Source organism: Vigna umbellata, chromosome 2 (assembly GCF_029865625.1).
Source record: "Vigna umbellata cultivar VRB3 chromosome 2, Vumbellata_1.0, whole genome shotgun sequence".
Taxonomy (NCBI): Eukaryota; Viridiplantae; Streptophyta; class Magnoliopsida; order Fabales; family Fabaceae; genus Vigna; species Vigna umbellata.
In genome coordinates, this window is record NC_142166.1 from 49,857,154 (window position 1) to 49,873,937 (window position 16,784).

The window sequence follows — 16,784 nt, forward strand, 5'->3', positions numbered from 1 at the left end:
GTCCACTTTCCAGAATTAAAATATACAAAATTTTTCGCCTTTAAGCCAGACCAATAATACATAATTATTTAAAAACATATACTTTTAAAATAATATATAAATTATTTTTTATGCATTTTAAAGTAATTTATTTTTAAGGATTATTATATGCTTTACAATTTATATATAATAATTTAATTATTATAAAAATCATTTATCCATAATTACGTCGAACGCAATTAACAGCACTAGAAGGTGATTAGGTGATTGTAGCGTATGACTCAGTAGAAGTTGGTCTTGTTGATACATTGGCATAGACATTTTGACCACCAATATGGTTGGATTGTTAAATTAGTGAAGCAGTTAAAAAATAAATAACAAATAAGTGTAATGCAGAAATAAAAAGACAGAAAATTAGAAAAGGACCTTAGTGTTAGCTTGGGGCAAGATAAAGATAATTAGAGAAGGACATTGGGCCGATGGAGAAGGCAAAAGAATGGTGAGACATGCGTTGGAAAGAATTGAGAGACCTATCTAGGGCACAAAGTATGCGTTGAAGATTATAATGGCCAATAACATTTTCACTATCGAGAACTTCATAACCCACCCAACTTAGGCTTACACAAAAAAGTAGTTGATCCTACGTGACTGACAAACAACAACGACAGAAATTATATCTTCCTATGTACACTCATGCAGGTTGCCAGACAAGTGCCTCTGCAATTACAGGCATCACGGGTTACAGCAGCTTTCAATTCCCCCGTCACTAAGCACAAAGATCTAGCAAATGGAGGATATTCTAAAAATACTTACAACATGAAAGCAGACGCAGAATTTTTCTCATATTCAGATAAAAGTTGACAATCCACCTTAAGATCAAAAAGTTCTACCCAGGAGGCTTCCCCAACCTTGAAGTAACATTTCCAGAACTGGAGGCAGTCATCAAATTTCCATTAGCAGACATGTAGAAATAGTTGTAGTTGATTCTGGTCACCAAATCAGCCAGATGAGGGAAGTGCCCCACATTTAATTTGAATGATAAAACCTGAAAAATCCAGGGTACGAGTTATATAAGTACTCAAAGATATTCACCTTTTCTTTTCTTTTCTTAACTGCCTGTTAGTTATAGAGCATATCATAGATTATAATATCATTGCAACTTTGTTGTGACACTCAATAGCAAGCACACAACTGAGTAAGCATTTTGTTATGAAGCACCAATACTTCAATTTGCTTCATGTATCTGATATCAATACTCTAAAATATTTCTATGATACGTGTCTATAAAGTATTCAAACATACAATGTACAGATACTCTTAGTTGTTTCACGTATCAGATACCACAGTTTTGAATACTTCACCCATACATGTTGGTGAAGTGTCCAATATTTTCAAGCATTTATATCCAATAAAACTAAAGAAATATACAAGTATGTGTAATATAGACATATTGTCTCTTTGTAAACCAAACAGAGAAATTGATTGATAGTGTTATTTCTATACGTAATTATAGAAAGTAATTTATGATGACAATTATTTATAGTTTTACTTCGACAACGTAAAAAATATATGATTTCAATTTGGATTTGCACAATTGCAATTGAATATCTATTATGTTTTATACTTTTTTTAAACCAATACGCATATCATAGATTTATATACTTCTTATGTGCCTAGTTTCTCTTTAATATTTGCATAAACACCTGCATGAGTAAAAAAATGCTGGCTATATATATTTTAGTCATAGTATAAAGAACCAATTATTTTCAGCATGGCCAAATAGAACTGGCAGTCACTCAGTAGCGGCAGAGTTAAAATAAGTACTTTAGAAGAATACCCGAAGTAAGAAAGCAATGCAATCATCAAACTGTTTCTCTATCCGGTCCACTTCCATCTCACACCTTGCTTTGATGGCAGAAGCAGCTCCACCACCACTTAATGTCTGCTGTATGTTATAAAAGTCTAAAGCTAGGCCAAGGATGCTGTTGATGCGGCTAGCAATAAGAGCCCCCTGAATGCAAGATCGAATGCAAAGACTATTGAAGCTCGCTCCATAGTAATTTATAAATACTCTAGTCAGAACATAATGAAAAGAGAACAAAAACACTAAAATTAAGAGATATGATAAATCACCAGCTTATCAGGAACCACAAAGCATTGCCGTTGAATTGATAACATGTAAGTCTCATGGACTTCAATGACTTCATCCAGAGATTTTGCTGCACCCATACCCTCACATAGTTCACGCCATGCACTGTGATATACCTGCATAGAAATTGTGGTGACAGATAAAAATGCTCAGGTTACCTTCACAAGATGCAGAACCATGCAAGAAAGAGTGTATACTGGATGGGAAGATCACATTGTGTTATTATCATAAAAGAAATTAGAAGGCATTAAAAGCAATTAATCGAGCCATTCTATTCGTAGGCTAGCAGGCCCTACCATTATTTGTGTTCAATGCCAAATTGCCAATTAATAATGTCCTATGCACATAGTACGTTTTGCAGGAAAATCTTCTCGCAGCAATTACTTTTATAATTATCTTAGTGCAGTGTGCTTACCCGATCCATCACATATTGGTGAAAAGCATCCACAAAATGAAGGAGTTTCTGCTCCACTAACCAATGATGCTTTCTGTAGTTTGTAGCAGATCCCCTACCCTGCAGGTGGTGATTGAAGTTTCGAAAACCTTTCGGTAAATGTCTAGAATTTAACAAAATACAAAACTAGATAGCGAAGTTTATTCCAAGAAAGATATAGTCGAGGGAGGACATGCTCCTCTGATGAGAAACGGGGAATAACGTATGGAAGTACCTTCCACATCCATCTCCGCACTTTATCTAATACGAATTTTGCACGCTTGACCTTTAACAAGAACCGCATTACCTACCAGACATTTATTTAAATTAAAAGTAGAAAACGTTAGTACAAAAGACCAACCAGATATTAGGAAAATAAATCATAATCTGAACGATGAAAATAATTAAAAGGGCAAAAGGAAAAATGATAAAAACTCCCAAAAGCAAGCTCGACACCTGGTTGTACTTCTTAATTGCCTCTGTATTTGCAATGAGTTCAAGAGGCCAAGGGACCTGCCAATTCCAAATTTACAATATACCTTTTATTTTCTTTTGTAAGGAACCACATATTCTTAAATAGGAATTCAATCAAAAAGGGAAAATCAACTGACTAAGACGGACCTTATACGTGAATTTGAGCATATCAAGGCCATTAATTCCAAAGCTATTGACATGACTTTGACGAGGAGCGTTCAAAGCAGCACCACTTGTACTAGCTTGCTCATCATTGTCAACACTATTTTTGGTTATCGTCACTACCAATGAATCTGGAGCACTTAACAGCATACAATCAGAAGAATTTCTGATTGATTCCTGTAGTTGATAAGCATAGATAGATTATGAACAAAAAATAGTATAAAAAAAGAAGCCATATAAAGATTCCTTAATTTATCATGGCATGTATATACAATAGCCATATCTCATGAACTCTATCCTTTATTCACTACCAATTTGCCAAACCAATATAGGAGGTAGAAGTCATGATTTAACAGCCCGACCATTTTTGTTCAAAGCATTTAGTTTGATGTTTTGTGAGACAACTTCATGTCCAATCATTTTTCCATTGATTCAATATACCTCAAAAATACCAATAACAAAATGGGCTTTATACAAAAACTCCACAATAAAACCATTACAGATGAGAATGGTTTTTACAGTGGTTCAATTCCTGTATGGTAGGTAGAATTGGAATCTAGAATTAGAAATGATGGCACTGCAATAAATTCGAAACCAGTAGATACCATGCAAGGAAGTTTATATGGTTATAACAAATAAAGTCAAAAAATCAGAAGAATTTCTGATTTATATCTATAGACAAATAAACAATGCTTGAGGAACAGATACAGTCATTAAAAAACCCCATATCATGAAATTAGTCACACATAGATAGGGTGCTAAGGTCCTCTTTGTAGAATGAATTAGCCAGAGATCTTACAAATTCTGTCACTTATCAAGCATTTAAATGAAAACCCATTCCACAAATTCAAAACATAAATTAATGTAATAAATTAGAATCTAACCAATATCCTAGTCTAACTTTAATAATAGATCGCGGCAAGTTAGATGAACTCTAAATTTAATAAAATCAAGTAAATTTACCTGCAATATTGTGTTTAATTCAAAATCATCATCCCATGCTTCGCCCTTGTCTAACTTATTGAAAATTACGGTCAAAAAGTGTTGCAGCAAATCACCTGCTCAAGAAACAAATCAGCACAGGAAACAAAGAAACCTAGGTGACTCCACACCAATCCTGCTTAATGTGATAAAATACAAATTCAAGAACAATATATTATATAAAAAAAGTATGAGAACAATTTAAATGATACGCAAATACCTGAACCTAACAAATATATAGCTCTCAACACTGCGAGCTCATCCATCAATCTCCATTCATTCATCAACTTTAACAGCATATTCACTCCAATATAATCCACCTGTCCTATTAAAAATATAGCAATTATATATTGTTATACTCTTAAATCTTGAATGACAAATGATTTAATTCAATCCACCTGTTTCTGAATGTAGACGGTTAGACAGTACTGCATAATAACAAGAGGAAGCGGAGTAGTTCTTAGGTCACTTTGCATCCATCGAAGAACTCTAGAAATAAGACTGCTGTTTTTCTGGAAAGGTAAGAGCTCTGACACAGGAACCTCGTCCTGTTTTCAAATCAAATATCTGTTCAATATACCAAAGTACTGCATCCTAATCTAAAGCTACTCAGACTACCGAGTATAAATACCTGAAATGGAGGTAAAATAGTGGGAAAAGGAAATAACATTTCTAACAGCTTTCTGTCATCCTGTGAATGAAGGTATTCAGATTCACCAAAGTGAAAGCCAAAAGTATAGTTTGTTCCTTCACTATCAGAAAATCCAGTACTTTCTGCACCAAATATAGCTCTTCTTAAACTCTCATCATTTAATGAAGGCAAGCTGAATTTTCGAGATAAATTCAATGCTTTCAAGGCATTCCCATTCTTTCCGAGATTTTCTCGACATACTGTTATAACTGGATTTTCCATGTATGACCCCAAGAGAAGCACTTCATCTTCAATAACTTTAGCCCCTCTCAGCTCTAATGTGTCATTATTTATGTGTTCATATTTTAGCTTTAAGTCAGCTGATCTTTTCTGAAATAATGTATCAATCAAGAACTTATACCAAGTCTTCTCTGAATAAGGTGGAGCAGTTAATTTGTCACTATTGTCGTTATCTATTTTTTCCTCATTTACATACGATGCATGCAAAGAAACAGTTACAATATCGTACCAGTTCTCTTGCCAAAAGTACTTACAGACATGGTCACCATGACCAAGAAGTCCAACTAGTGATACAGAAAAAATTTCCGGCAAGGTTAGCCCAGCCATTCTCTGAGTAGGATATAAACCATAGTTTAAACATTTGGCACTTTCAACCTCATAATTACTTTCTTTGCTACAATTCACTGAGGAATTAGGTACATAGCGCATAAGCTGCAAAGATTTTCCAGCAGAAATTATTGATTTGGCTAAGTCGTTAATAAAAAAGGGACAAGCTGGACGGTCTCTAATGTTTGGTTCTTTTCCTTTGATTGTACCAGACAAAGAGATGGAATCCCTCCTGTCCATTTCCTTGTCATCTGATGCTGTGGTTGAATCATTGCCATAATTTGTGGAAGAGAATTCTGAACTTAACTTGCTATGCTGTAGTATTCTTAATAAATAACTCTTCTCCCAGAACTCAGCCTCATCAACTGAGACTTCTTTATTAGTGAAAAAGAACATCTGAAAAGGGAAATGGCACAATCAATGCAATATTTTAGTATATGTTTAGATTAACTTATTTCATACTTGGAAAAGCTTGCAATAGTGCAATCAGGAGGGAGCTTTAGGCTGATTTTTTCTTTTTGTGCCTAAAGATTAAGTGAGTGACAGGCAAAGAAAATCCATCATAACCACTTGATGACTTGAAGAGTGCAAGAGGACAGAAAGACATTCATTAGCAATTCTTGCACCAACGGAAAACTCATTGTATTTCTAAGTTAAAGATAAACAAGATAACATGAGTTATTTCCATAACACTCTTTGGCACAACATTAGAAAGAACTTCTTTCTCCCAGAAGAATGAGAATTTCAATAACCATTACCTCACCAAAAGGATCATCAAGAATTCCTTCAAAAAGCCAGGAATCAAGACCCTCAATATACGGCAACAAGCTTCCAACATACATATAAAGCATCATCTGGTTAGCTTCCTCCTGTGATTAGGATAGATTCTAAAGTTTATCATCCTGAACCAAGAACAATGTTCAGAAAATACATGATGTACAGCACAAAACATTAGTCACGACCTCACCACCTTGTACCAGACACATTTCATCAAGCTTCTTATGAAGATAGTCAAGCACGTGAACAGTGAGTTCTGCTGCTGGTACAGACACACCAAACTCAAAGTATACAGCAGGAATGGCCTCATGCACTACCTGAAATAGAAATTCAGCCCCTGAGCAAAGACTGAATTCAGCAAAGGACCATTAGATACTATCACAAACTCACAATGACCAAAACAACCTACATTTCAAGAGATGCATTTCAAAAAGAACAATTTGAGAAAATTCCAAATGTAAAAACTGACTTTCCTAAAATCAAATTCTAACAAGCCAATACACGAATAGTTGGAAACCAACTAGTCTGCATACAAACATAATCATAACTCTGCTGTAGTTTAGATTTTAAAGAAAGCAAAAACCTCGATAAGGAATTGGTCAATCCTAACAAGGTTGGAGTGGTTATTCCCTCTGCATTGCTCGAGGACGTTTCCTCCTTCAAGGCAAGATTTCGTAACCGCTACGCAACACCAAGCAAACCTGATTTAAAAACAGAGCAGAGAAAATTCTAGAGAGAATAGCGCGTACAAAGTTGGATCATATCCTATAAGCAATAGAAAGAAACCTGAAGGCACGCTGAAGCAGAGGACGCGAACGCGTTCAGAGTAGGGGGAGACTTTGGCACTGCAGATTCAATTTTATCGAGTGTAATCGCCACGGATTGGAGACACGTAGCGGCGTGGATAAACTGGTTGAGAATAGAGAGGAGACTTTTCTGTGAGAGATGGCTGACGTAAACACCGCTCTTTGCACGGAAACTGTTTGCACTTTTATCCCAAGAGAACAGGGGACCAGAAAACCCTTGCAGCATTCGTAGAACACCTCGAACCTTTCGTCAATTTAACAATTAGATGCAGAAACATAGTTGAATTGCCGCATTTATTAAATGAGGATGCAAATTGAATTCAAGAGTGGAATCGAGGATGACTATAAGAGAGAAAGAGAGAAACATACAAGTTCGAGTTCATTTGTTCTGGATGAAGAGACCGGTGGTGCAAAATGAAATTCGTTAGCCAAGGGAGCGTAGATTCTGTGGATTAAGCTTCGTGGAATTTGTGACTCTGCACCCATTTTTATCTGTTGAATCAGTGGCCAACTTTCATGGGCACTCACTTTGCTCCGATTGGTGGGCAGCAAGAAGAAGAACAATAAAAGAAGAAAATGAAAGAAAGAAAGGAAAGTGAAGAGTGTGGAGATCGAAATCAAACATAGATTTCAAATGATAATGGCGGACGTGACTAACGCCGGGGAGAACACGGGTATCAATTGGGTTTGCGTTACCAATGGGCCAATGTAGAGTAAATCTTCAGTCCATATGAATCTTGAGTATTCATAAAACCCTTTTCAGAAAATTGTTTTTCTTTCTTGACGAGACTTTTCATAATTGAATAATGTATTAACTATTTTTTGAAATATCTTTAATTAAATATTTAAAATAAAAAATTCTTTTAATCGAATTTGAGAATATAAAACTAAAATTTTATCAAGAACTTCGCACTTTAGCTTTAAATGTGTAAGAATAATTTTAAAATGAATTTATTATTTTTAACTAATTTTCTTGAAAGGTATAAATTAGTTAAAAAAATCTTATAAAGAAAGATATTACTGTTAGATTATGTTCTCAAATTACGCTTATACTATTTTATCATTATAACAATCACCTTATTAACGGATGTAAGTTTAATATTTTAAATTGAACAGAGTGCATTTGTAATGTTAAAATGTTACAAATAATTTTTTAAAAATAAAAGAAAGATTTGTGTACAAATTTAAGAAAATTAGCGTCTAACATAGAGCGCTTTTAATAATAAAACAAAGAACTTTTAATAATAAAACAGTACTCACATGTACAAGCAATGATAAAGGTCTGGGAAGTATTTAAAGCAAATTGTTCTTAAATGTAAAACCAAAAAAAGAGTTATTCCGGAAATATTATTAATAAATTAAATTTACATATGAATTTCACGCGTGGGAATTGGTTCAACTAACCTAATCTAGTCATTATATACACAATAGCAACTTCCAAGGAATGTGAACTTCCCATTGCTTTTACCAAACCTGCTTGATATGTTTTCAATATCACAGAGGACCCCTAGCTTCTAATTATATATATATATATATATATATATATATATATATATATATATATATATATATATATATATATATATATATATATATATAATAGTTGTCCTTCTAACTTTCAATCAAATCTTAGCTGTGACAGGCTTCAAATGTGCCTGATGATTCTCATAACGGTGGTGAGGGGTATGTTGCTGGAATTGGCCATGTAATTGAGGGCACTAGATTGAGGACTGTTTATTTCTGTCATTGAGCAGGGAGAGTTACGAGAAGAAGTGACATGATCAGATTCCTCGCTGTCATATTTTTTCGAAGTGTCACTGTCAAATACAAAAACAACAAAGAGAATTATGCCAAAGAGGTATCAGGGAGCATTTTACCAAATTTAACATTTATCATACTGTCAAATACCAAGAGCATATTACCAAAAACATACCCTATTAAATTTTGAATTTTATGCAAAAACCGTGCGCCAATGGAGGCTGGCACTCCCCGGTTATTACTTCTTGAACTGTTAGCGGGACTATGTCTACTTGAATCATCCTGCAGAGAAAAAACATTAGGCCAACTAATAAGCAAACCATGTCTTAGATCGGAAAAGTTATTATATGATATGAGACTATAATGATTTCAGTCCGGATAAATCTCTTTATAACTGTTTTGTTTATTAACTTTCTTTTTGGTAATTGAAAAATCCAACTGCATCTTATGCAAATATTGGGTAGAACCACTGAGATTCTAGATCGTACCAAAATCTATTCTACCATATCGGCAGCTCAACCCCTAGAAACTCAAAGAAGTGGTTGGTTTATAATTCATAATGATCGATCGATCTCCTTGGACGACCTTGACATAGGTAGATTATTAGGGAGTTCGGATATAATTAGCACTTACTCCAGATCCAGGGTCTCCTCTGGGACAGCTTTGGCCTTGTGAATGAAGAAGAGCATCTTGATCGTGCAAATTTTGTACAAAGGCATGAGTAAGAAGCAGTGCTGCCGATGGTCGATCTGCCGGATTCCTTCTGAAGCACTGCTGAAGGAAATCCTGTCCATCTGATGACAAATTTTCTGGTATTTTTGGGGATTTGTGCAGTACCTTGAACATGGCTTGCGGCTAGTGCACAGAAAATAACCAGGTCACTAAATTCTCATGGTAACCAAACACAAGTATACCAATGCCATGAATAGGAATATCAAGAATGCCAGGATATTCAAATGCTTTGCTTAGCCATAAATTAACACTTAGAACAACAGAAACGGTACATGGTTCAATTTAAAGGGGTACTTAGGAATCAGGTTTTCCTGGTCTAGGAAAGCTATAGGTGATTTTGGCATGCCTAAAATATCTCTCGAAGAGATAGGCAATGTTTCATATGCCTAAAACTTTCACATACGCGTATCATGAATTTTCCCTCCACCATGGACATATTTTAATGAGAAACGTTATTAAAATAGTTGGTGTGAATGTTAGTTTCCAGAGAATGTATTTTGAAAAGATCATTTTAAACTTGTGATTTTAAGATTCCGAAAATCGAAAAAGAACTCCCCTGCAAAAAGGACAAAAAAAATCCAAGCAGAATGTAGTGCATAGCATTAGTATTTCTTTTGAATAAGGGGTATAGAGGGATTATTGATCTTCGTAAATTAAACAACAAATTAACATGTGCAATCCTCTAAAATGAGTTCATATAAGGTGCTAACCCCTTCGTATTCCCTCCAAGGAGGTTTTCCTGTCAGCATTTCGATGATAGTGCACCCTAAGCTCCATATATCAATGGCCATGGCAACGTCAGGACTGGATTCTTTCTTTATGGCAGCCTTCATGAGCTTTATCAACAAATTACAAAAAAAAGTGGCATGTCATTACTCATTACCCATCTAAATCTCCATAGATAATATAAGTAATAAATTACCTCGGGAGCCATCCAGTAGGGACTACCCTTCAATGAAAGTTCATATGATTTCTCTGTCAGCTGAAAGGAGCAGATTGTTCAAATTACTAGACCAGCAGAAAAGGAAACTAATAAAACAAAATAAGTATTACTGCCATCAAAGATAACTGATAAACTCATTGTGTCACGTTAACACTTGTAAATGAGAAAATAATCAGATGATACACACGAATAGTCTATACTTAAATAAAAGTAACAGAAGATCAAAATTTCAAAACTCACAATTTTTGAAACCCCGAAATCCGCAAGTTTAACCATGCCCGTTGCATCGACCAACAAGTTTGCACCTTTGATATCCCTACAGAATCAAGAACGGCAATAGCAATCAGGAAGAGCTTATCTAAACTTATGTAAGACCCGCATAAGTTCTTTTTAACTTACTTTAATTAGTTTCTTGGGGTTAATTTATTAAATTTTTTGCTTATTCCAGTAAGTTTCACCACTATATGGTATATGACCTCATGTGAGAAAAGTTTATTAAATAAGTACTTAATTAAGTTGATCATCAGTATAAACACCAAAAATAAAATTAAGAAAATAAAAATTAAGAAAATAAACTTTTACCATATCAAGAACAAATTCCATAAGAACTTTTTTTTTTGTGTGAGATACGATTTTAGCTGGAATCAACTAGTTCATCAGATGTTGTTGGTATATAGTACATAGAGATACAACATTTAGAGAACTAGAACGAGGTAAAATAATTCGTCACCAAAAGTTGTTACCTGTGAATAGTCTTGGTACTATGCAAGTATGCCAATCCAGAGAGAATATGTCTTGTGAAGTTGCGAACTACAGATTCTGTCATAGCTCCACAATGGTCATGCATAAACTTATCAAGTGATCCAGGATGAACATACTCCATATATATGTACAGTCGATCGCCATCCTGAAAACCAAGATATTTCACAAATTTCATGTTATTGGCAGCAACAAAGTTAAAAAGTTAAAACAAGAGGCAATAGTAACTCACTAATTCACTTCCATAGTACTGCACAATGTTGGGATGGTGTAATTGACGGAGAATTCTAATTTCCTGAAACATGAGACCATTCAGAACAACAGGCTCAACACCAGCCTATTTGAAAATGTATAATTAAAACACGTTGGGGGAGAACCTGTTCGAGTTGCTTTATGCAGTCAGCAGATTTAGGATCATCAGGGAACATTTCCACCTCCTTCATTGCACACGAGGCTCCAGTCTCTCTGTGACGCAACAGGAATGCACGTGAGTATCTACGGGAAGGTAAAGTGTAAACCAGATAACAGCAAGGTTTTAAAATACAGTCCACAGTCATACAAAAATCGAGGCTTTTGGGGTTTCTGTGACCGCAGTTGCAGCCTCTTTCATTGCATTTATCAGCAATTTTCCATAACAGATGAAATCATGATTTTATCCTGACGACAATTTAAAAGCTCCCATGAAGGCAACGAAAGTAAAGATGAAGGACATACAAGTTGGTTGCGTGATAAACAGATCCATATGATCCCCGCCCTATAAGTTTTCCTTTCTGCCATTGACCTTTCATTGAAGGCGAATTATCTACGGTGAGGTGCACGATACTTGGTTGATGCTGGGGAGATGACTGTGCTGGTGGTGGTGACGCTCTAGGAGGAAGGGGCAGTGGATGTGCATCAACATGATTATTTTCAGGCAACACTCTTGAGCTATGTTTATGAAGCTGACTCTGACTTCCCTCTGGATTGAGGAGGTTCCCTGAGCTGCGCAGAGGAGTCCGGTCTGGACTCTGAGCAGTTTTAACCGGTGACACTCTCAAAATGTCATTAAAATCTTGATGAAAAATGATGGAAGGATCATAGAAATCTACATTGCTGGATCTACGTGGACTAGTAACAGGGCTGGAGAATATGCTGTTGGGGGCACTCTTGGCCGAAAAATGCAATCTGAAGTCGGAAACATTTTCAGAGTCATTATCTTGAGAGCGTTCTATGTGATCTTTACATGAACTGGTATTGCCTGCCACAACAACAGAAAACGAGAAGTGTAAAAACTAAAACATCTCCTACATTTAATACTTAATCCTGGGTGACATTTAGAACCACCGTGTGTACACAGCCCTGATTAATCTTTACATAACACAAAACCAAAAACACGGACATATGTTGCTCCTCGATCATACATGAGAAGGTTGTTATTCATATTCTTTAATACATTCTCTATAATTAAAATTTAAAATTTATTAAAAATGAGACACAACGTTGAACAATTATTTATAAACTTAAGTCGATAATAGAAATATATATATATATATATATATATATATATATATATATATATATATATATATATATAAAGTGTATTAATAGATGAAATATTATATAGTTCAAGATCAAATAGGAATTCCAACTATATAGTAAGTCAATAAGTTTCACCAGAGAGTGAATTCCTAGCAATTAATTTCGTCTTATCCATGAAGAACGGAGAATTCACCTGCCAACACTCTTGCAGGTGGAATGTTCACTCTTAAATCGTGTTTGGCATTTGAAGCCACTGGATCAAAAGAAGGTCTACCCAAATTGCTGGTAGACCTTATACTTCTCACCGCATCATGATCCACCGACCTTCTGAAACAAAACAAAAAAATCAATCGCAAACGATTCAGAATCCAACACAAGACGTTTGACCCCGTAGTAGGAACAGCAGCGATGGTTTACCTGCGAAAAGCGAAGCCAGGCTGTTCGAAAGGGGGCGATCCGAGTTGATGATGATCGTATCGACGAGTCAACGGGGAGTCGGGACGCGGAAGCGGTTGCGGAACCGCAGAGGAAGACCAGTGGTCAGAAGCTGAACCGGACTTGAAAGAGGGAAGAGGAGAAGCGGGTAGAGAAGTGGTGGAATGCAGACCAGCGTCTTTGTCACTGAGGTATCGGAGCCTCCCCTGCCGAGTGAGCCTACGTTGTTTAATCGTAGGTTGGGGAGAAGAAGGCTTGTTACAGTTGGCGTTGCTCATTGTTTGAGAAGAAAAAGAAGAAGAAGGTCGTCATGTGAGAGTGGTGCTTTTGCGTTTAGCGTTTTGGTAAGTTGGTGTGCAAAAAAGCAAAGCGAGAAGAAGCGCCCGTGGAAGGAAACACCTACGCTGCTTCTTTGCTTGCCCTATTTTCCAATTCAAATTGGCTCTTCAGTTGAATGGCGAATATTTTGGTCAACACTTCTGACTTTGGATTAAATTAATGGTTTTGTCTGTTAAACAAAATAAAGGAAATTGAAGAGAGCAACGCGAGTGAGTCGTGTCTTGCCTCTTGACTTGGGCTTTCACGTCTAAACTAAACTCAAACACCACACCTTTCAAAACTTATCTCCATTCGAACCCTTAGAAACCGCCAAGCAAACGCACTTGGCTCACGTTTTCTAATTTCAGATCCAAATATCCACCCTTTAAATGTTTTTTCTCTCATTACATATTAATCACATGCATTTTCATTTTTATTTTTATTTTTATTTTTATTTTTAGCCCTTTGAGTGCTTTAGTTTATACTCTCTTTTTTTTATTCACGTGATTTCATTGTATTTATCTTTTCGTTCTCTAATGGTGACAAGCATAAATTCAAATGAGTATATCTTTTATGAAACGTATTTGACAATACTTTTCAACTTGTTGAAAGTTTTAGTTTGTTAAAATTTAACTTCTATTTTCTCATCTGATTTTATTTTATTTTTTGCCTTTTTAGTCTTATAATTTTATTTTAGTTTCTTAAACTATTTTTATTATATTAAAGCTAACGAAACACAGGGGGCAATAAAAGCACGTTTTTGCATTTTTATTGGGTTTAATCTAATACTTAAAATATTTTTTTTATGTATTGAAATATATTAGGCAAAATATATTCCTCTTGTAGAAATTACTAAAGAAGTATTGCTGGTGTAGAATTTTCAACAAGAGTAAGAAGGGTGTTGCTCACTCCACCACCATTTCATGCTCCTTTCACCTTCCTGTTTTATCCCTCCCTCCACTTTCTTATTCTTGTTTTACCTTTCAGTACAATTTTATTTTTAGGATTAATATTTTTTAACTTCTACCCACTCAAATCCCCTATGCGATGGTCTCGCTTATGCTTAACCAACAAGTATTTGTTATTGGCAGTTATGTTATTTCTTTTTCTCTTCCATTTGATCACCAAACAACACAATCATTTTAATGGTGGACTCATGTTTTTATGTTTCATTTTCTTTTGTCTCTTTGTTTTTTATGCTTCTTTTCATTGTTGTATCTTTTGAACTTTCTGATTTTATCTTACCCACACCAACGTACGAAGAGTTATGCAATCTCACATAAAAAAATGTTGATACAGATATATATGTCGCAATGTGTCAAAAAAAATATTGTGGAGGATAGTTAATTTTGTAAAAAGGTTGAAACATTTTATATAATCATTTAAATAAAAATTAAAATATTGAAATTTTAAAACTTTAAGAGAGGAATTTGATCATTTAAATTTAGAAAATTTTAAATTATAATTAAATAGTAAGAATTTTGAACTTTTGAAATTTTTTTAATTAATTCATGTATACATTTTTCATTTTTTTTATTCCGTTATGGTTTTGAAATTGAGATACAGATACTTTAACAAACACATTTTATTAACAATAATGAATATTTCTCTCATGTTAACAATCAATTGTGGTTAATTTCCATATTCATTTTGCAATCATTTTTTTTACCAACATTAACGATATATATTTCCATTGATGTCATTTAGAATTTTTTTATCAATGTCAATAAAATTATTTTTTTATGATGTTGGTCAAAAAATATTCATTATTGTTAGTCATAAAAAATTTATTTTCGTTTGGAACCGCTGCACCGCCGAATGACCACCGCAAACACCCTGCATCGCCGCACCATGAAAAGTCATACCACCGCACCACGAAACCAAACAGATATGGAGAAGAGAAGTAAAAATTGGGAGATGAGAAGAAACGGCGATGAGAGTTGGAGGGGGTGAGAATCTGAAAAGAGAGAAAATAAGACTTGGGGATAGAGGGAGTAGGGCAGTGAAAATGGGTGAGTAAAAATAGATAGAAATTTAGAGTTTCATAATAAAGTAAATAAATAGGGTTAAAAGTAAAAGATGTTACTTTTGTAATTAAAATTTGGTTTAATAGCCAATTTAGTCCTCACTTTGGTTGAAAAATCTCAATTTAGTCCCTCGTTATAAAAGTGTTTTGAATTAGTCCTAACTTTTAAAATAGTGGGTCAGATTGGTCCTTTCTGTTAAATATAAGTTAACAAAATTAATGGATGATGATGTGACACAACTTAAAGCTAACGAGGGACCAATCTAACACATCAGCTTTAAGCTGTGTCACATCATCATCCATTAATTTCGTTAACTTATATTTAACGAAAGGGACCAATCTGACCCACTATTTTAAAAGTTAGGACTAATGTAAAACACTTTTATAACGAGGGACTAAATTGAGATTTTTCAACCAATGTGGGGACTAAATTGACTATTAAACCTTAAAATTTTTTTGTAAAGGATTGAGGGAAGGTGGAGAGAGAAAGGAATGATGGTGGAGGGAGCAACATCCGAGTAACAATTATCATAAAAAAAAATGATTTAGATTGCGGTAATTAAAATGCAACCCCATAGAACTTAATCTTTTATTCAAAACCAAAGCATAATCAAGTATGGTATTATTAGATATAGATGCAACAGAGACGAAATAATTATCATTAAAGAAAATTCGTACTAACAAAAATAACTCAGATATAATTCATAATGATTAGTGAAAAATTTATTATCAACAAGAAAAAAATTAATTTGATTTATTATGACTCCAATTAATTGGGGGAAGAGATTTGTCAAATGGTCACCAGTTTATAGCCTCCGCATTAACTTAATTAAGAAAAAAAAATGTTTTTCTTCATGGGTTAACAGCTCATTATGCAACTTAAAAGAATGCAATCACTAGCATCAAGGTTGTTAGAGGGGATAGCAAGACATAAACTTTTAGTGTCTTGGTGATAAAAGAAAATAAGTCACTAAGAAAGAGTGAAAATAAAGCAACTAGTGTATTTTGTGAAAACTTGTACATGAAAGCTAGATTGAATATGAAAGTTTTTACTATACTAACACTACAAAAAAAAAATGTTAAATGACATATGAAATTTTACCAAAAAAAAAATCATTGCTAAAATCAAATTTATTGAAAATATTTTACTATAGGATTATAGAATTTTAATTATCTACAAATCTATTATCAATGATAAAATTAGTTGTTAATATCTGTCTGTGAATAAAAAAATTTATTATCAAAGGAATATCAATAATGCCTTTAAAATGCATTG

The 16,784-nt window shown here is 34.4% G+C and overlaps 2 protein-coding genes across 4 annotated transcripts; both read right to left on the reverse strand.

Annotated features, from left to right (window-relative positions):
• Nucleotides 1-514: 514 nt before the first annotated feature.
• Nucleotides 515-7,725, reverse strand: LOC124824518 (uncharacterized). Of its 2 annotated transcripts, XM_047296948.2 has the most exons (16): nt 7,389-7,725; nt 7,000-7,263; nt 6,797-6,894; nt 6,399-6,561; nt 6,195-6,305; nt 4,810-5,832; nt 4,577-4,726; nt 4,399-4,498; nt 4,161-4,255; nt 3,183-3,374; nt 3,018-3,074; nt 2,797-2,868; nt 2,544-2,642; nt 2,113-2,244; nt 1,817-1,990; nt 515-1,024 (listed from the first exon to the last, which is right to left on the reverse strand). In XM_047296948.2, exons 1-16 carry the CDS (start codon nt 7,503-7,505, stop codon nt 866-868), a joined length of 3,006 nt encoding a protein of 1,001 aa, XP_047152904.1. In that variant the 5' UTR covers nt 7,506-7,725; the 3' UTR covers nt 515-865. The 2 variants fall into 2 exon arrangements, with proteins under 2 accessions (XP_047152904.1, XP_047152906.1); XM_047296950.2 differs by lacking the exons at nt 7,000-7,263; nt 7,389-7,725 and having other exon boundaries at nt 6,407-6,561; nt 6,797-6,898.
• A 610-nt stretch (nt 7,726-8,335) lies between these two features.
• LOC124824517 (mitogen-activated protein kinase kinase kinase 5-like) lies at nt 8,336-13,670 on the reverse strand. Of its 2 annotated transcripts, none has more exons than XM_088107312.1 (12): nt 13,147-13,670; nt 12,923-13,053; nt 11,926-12,448; nt 11,589-11,676; nt 11,444-11,506; nt 11,196-11,359; nt 10,693-10,768; nt 10,432-10,491; nt 10,220-10,345; nt 9,411-9,632; nt 8,953-9,059; nt 8,336-8,836 (listed from the first exon to the last, which is right to left on the reverse strand). In XM_088107312.1, exons 1-12 carry the CDS (start codon nt 13,440-13,442, stop codon nt 8,665-8,667), a joined length of 2,028 nt encoding a protein of 675 aa, XP_087963438.1. In that variant the 5' UTR covers nt 13,443-13,670; the 3' UTR covers nt 8,336-8,664. The 2 variants fall into 2 exon arrangements, with proteins under 2 accessions (XP_087963438.1, XP_047152902.1); XM_047296946.2 differs by having other exon boundaries at nt 12,923-13,056.
• Between the last annotated feature and the right edge of the window lie 3,114 nt (nt 13,671-16,784).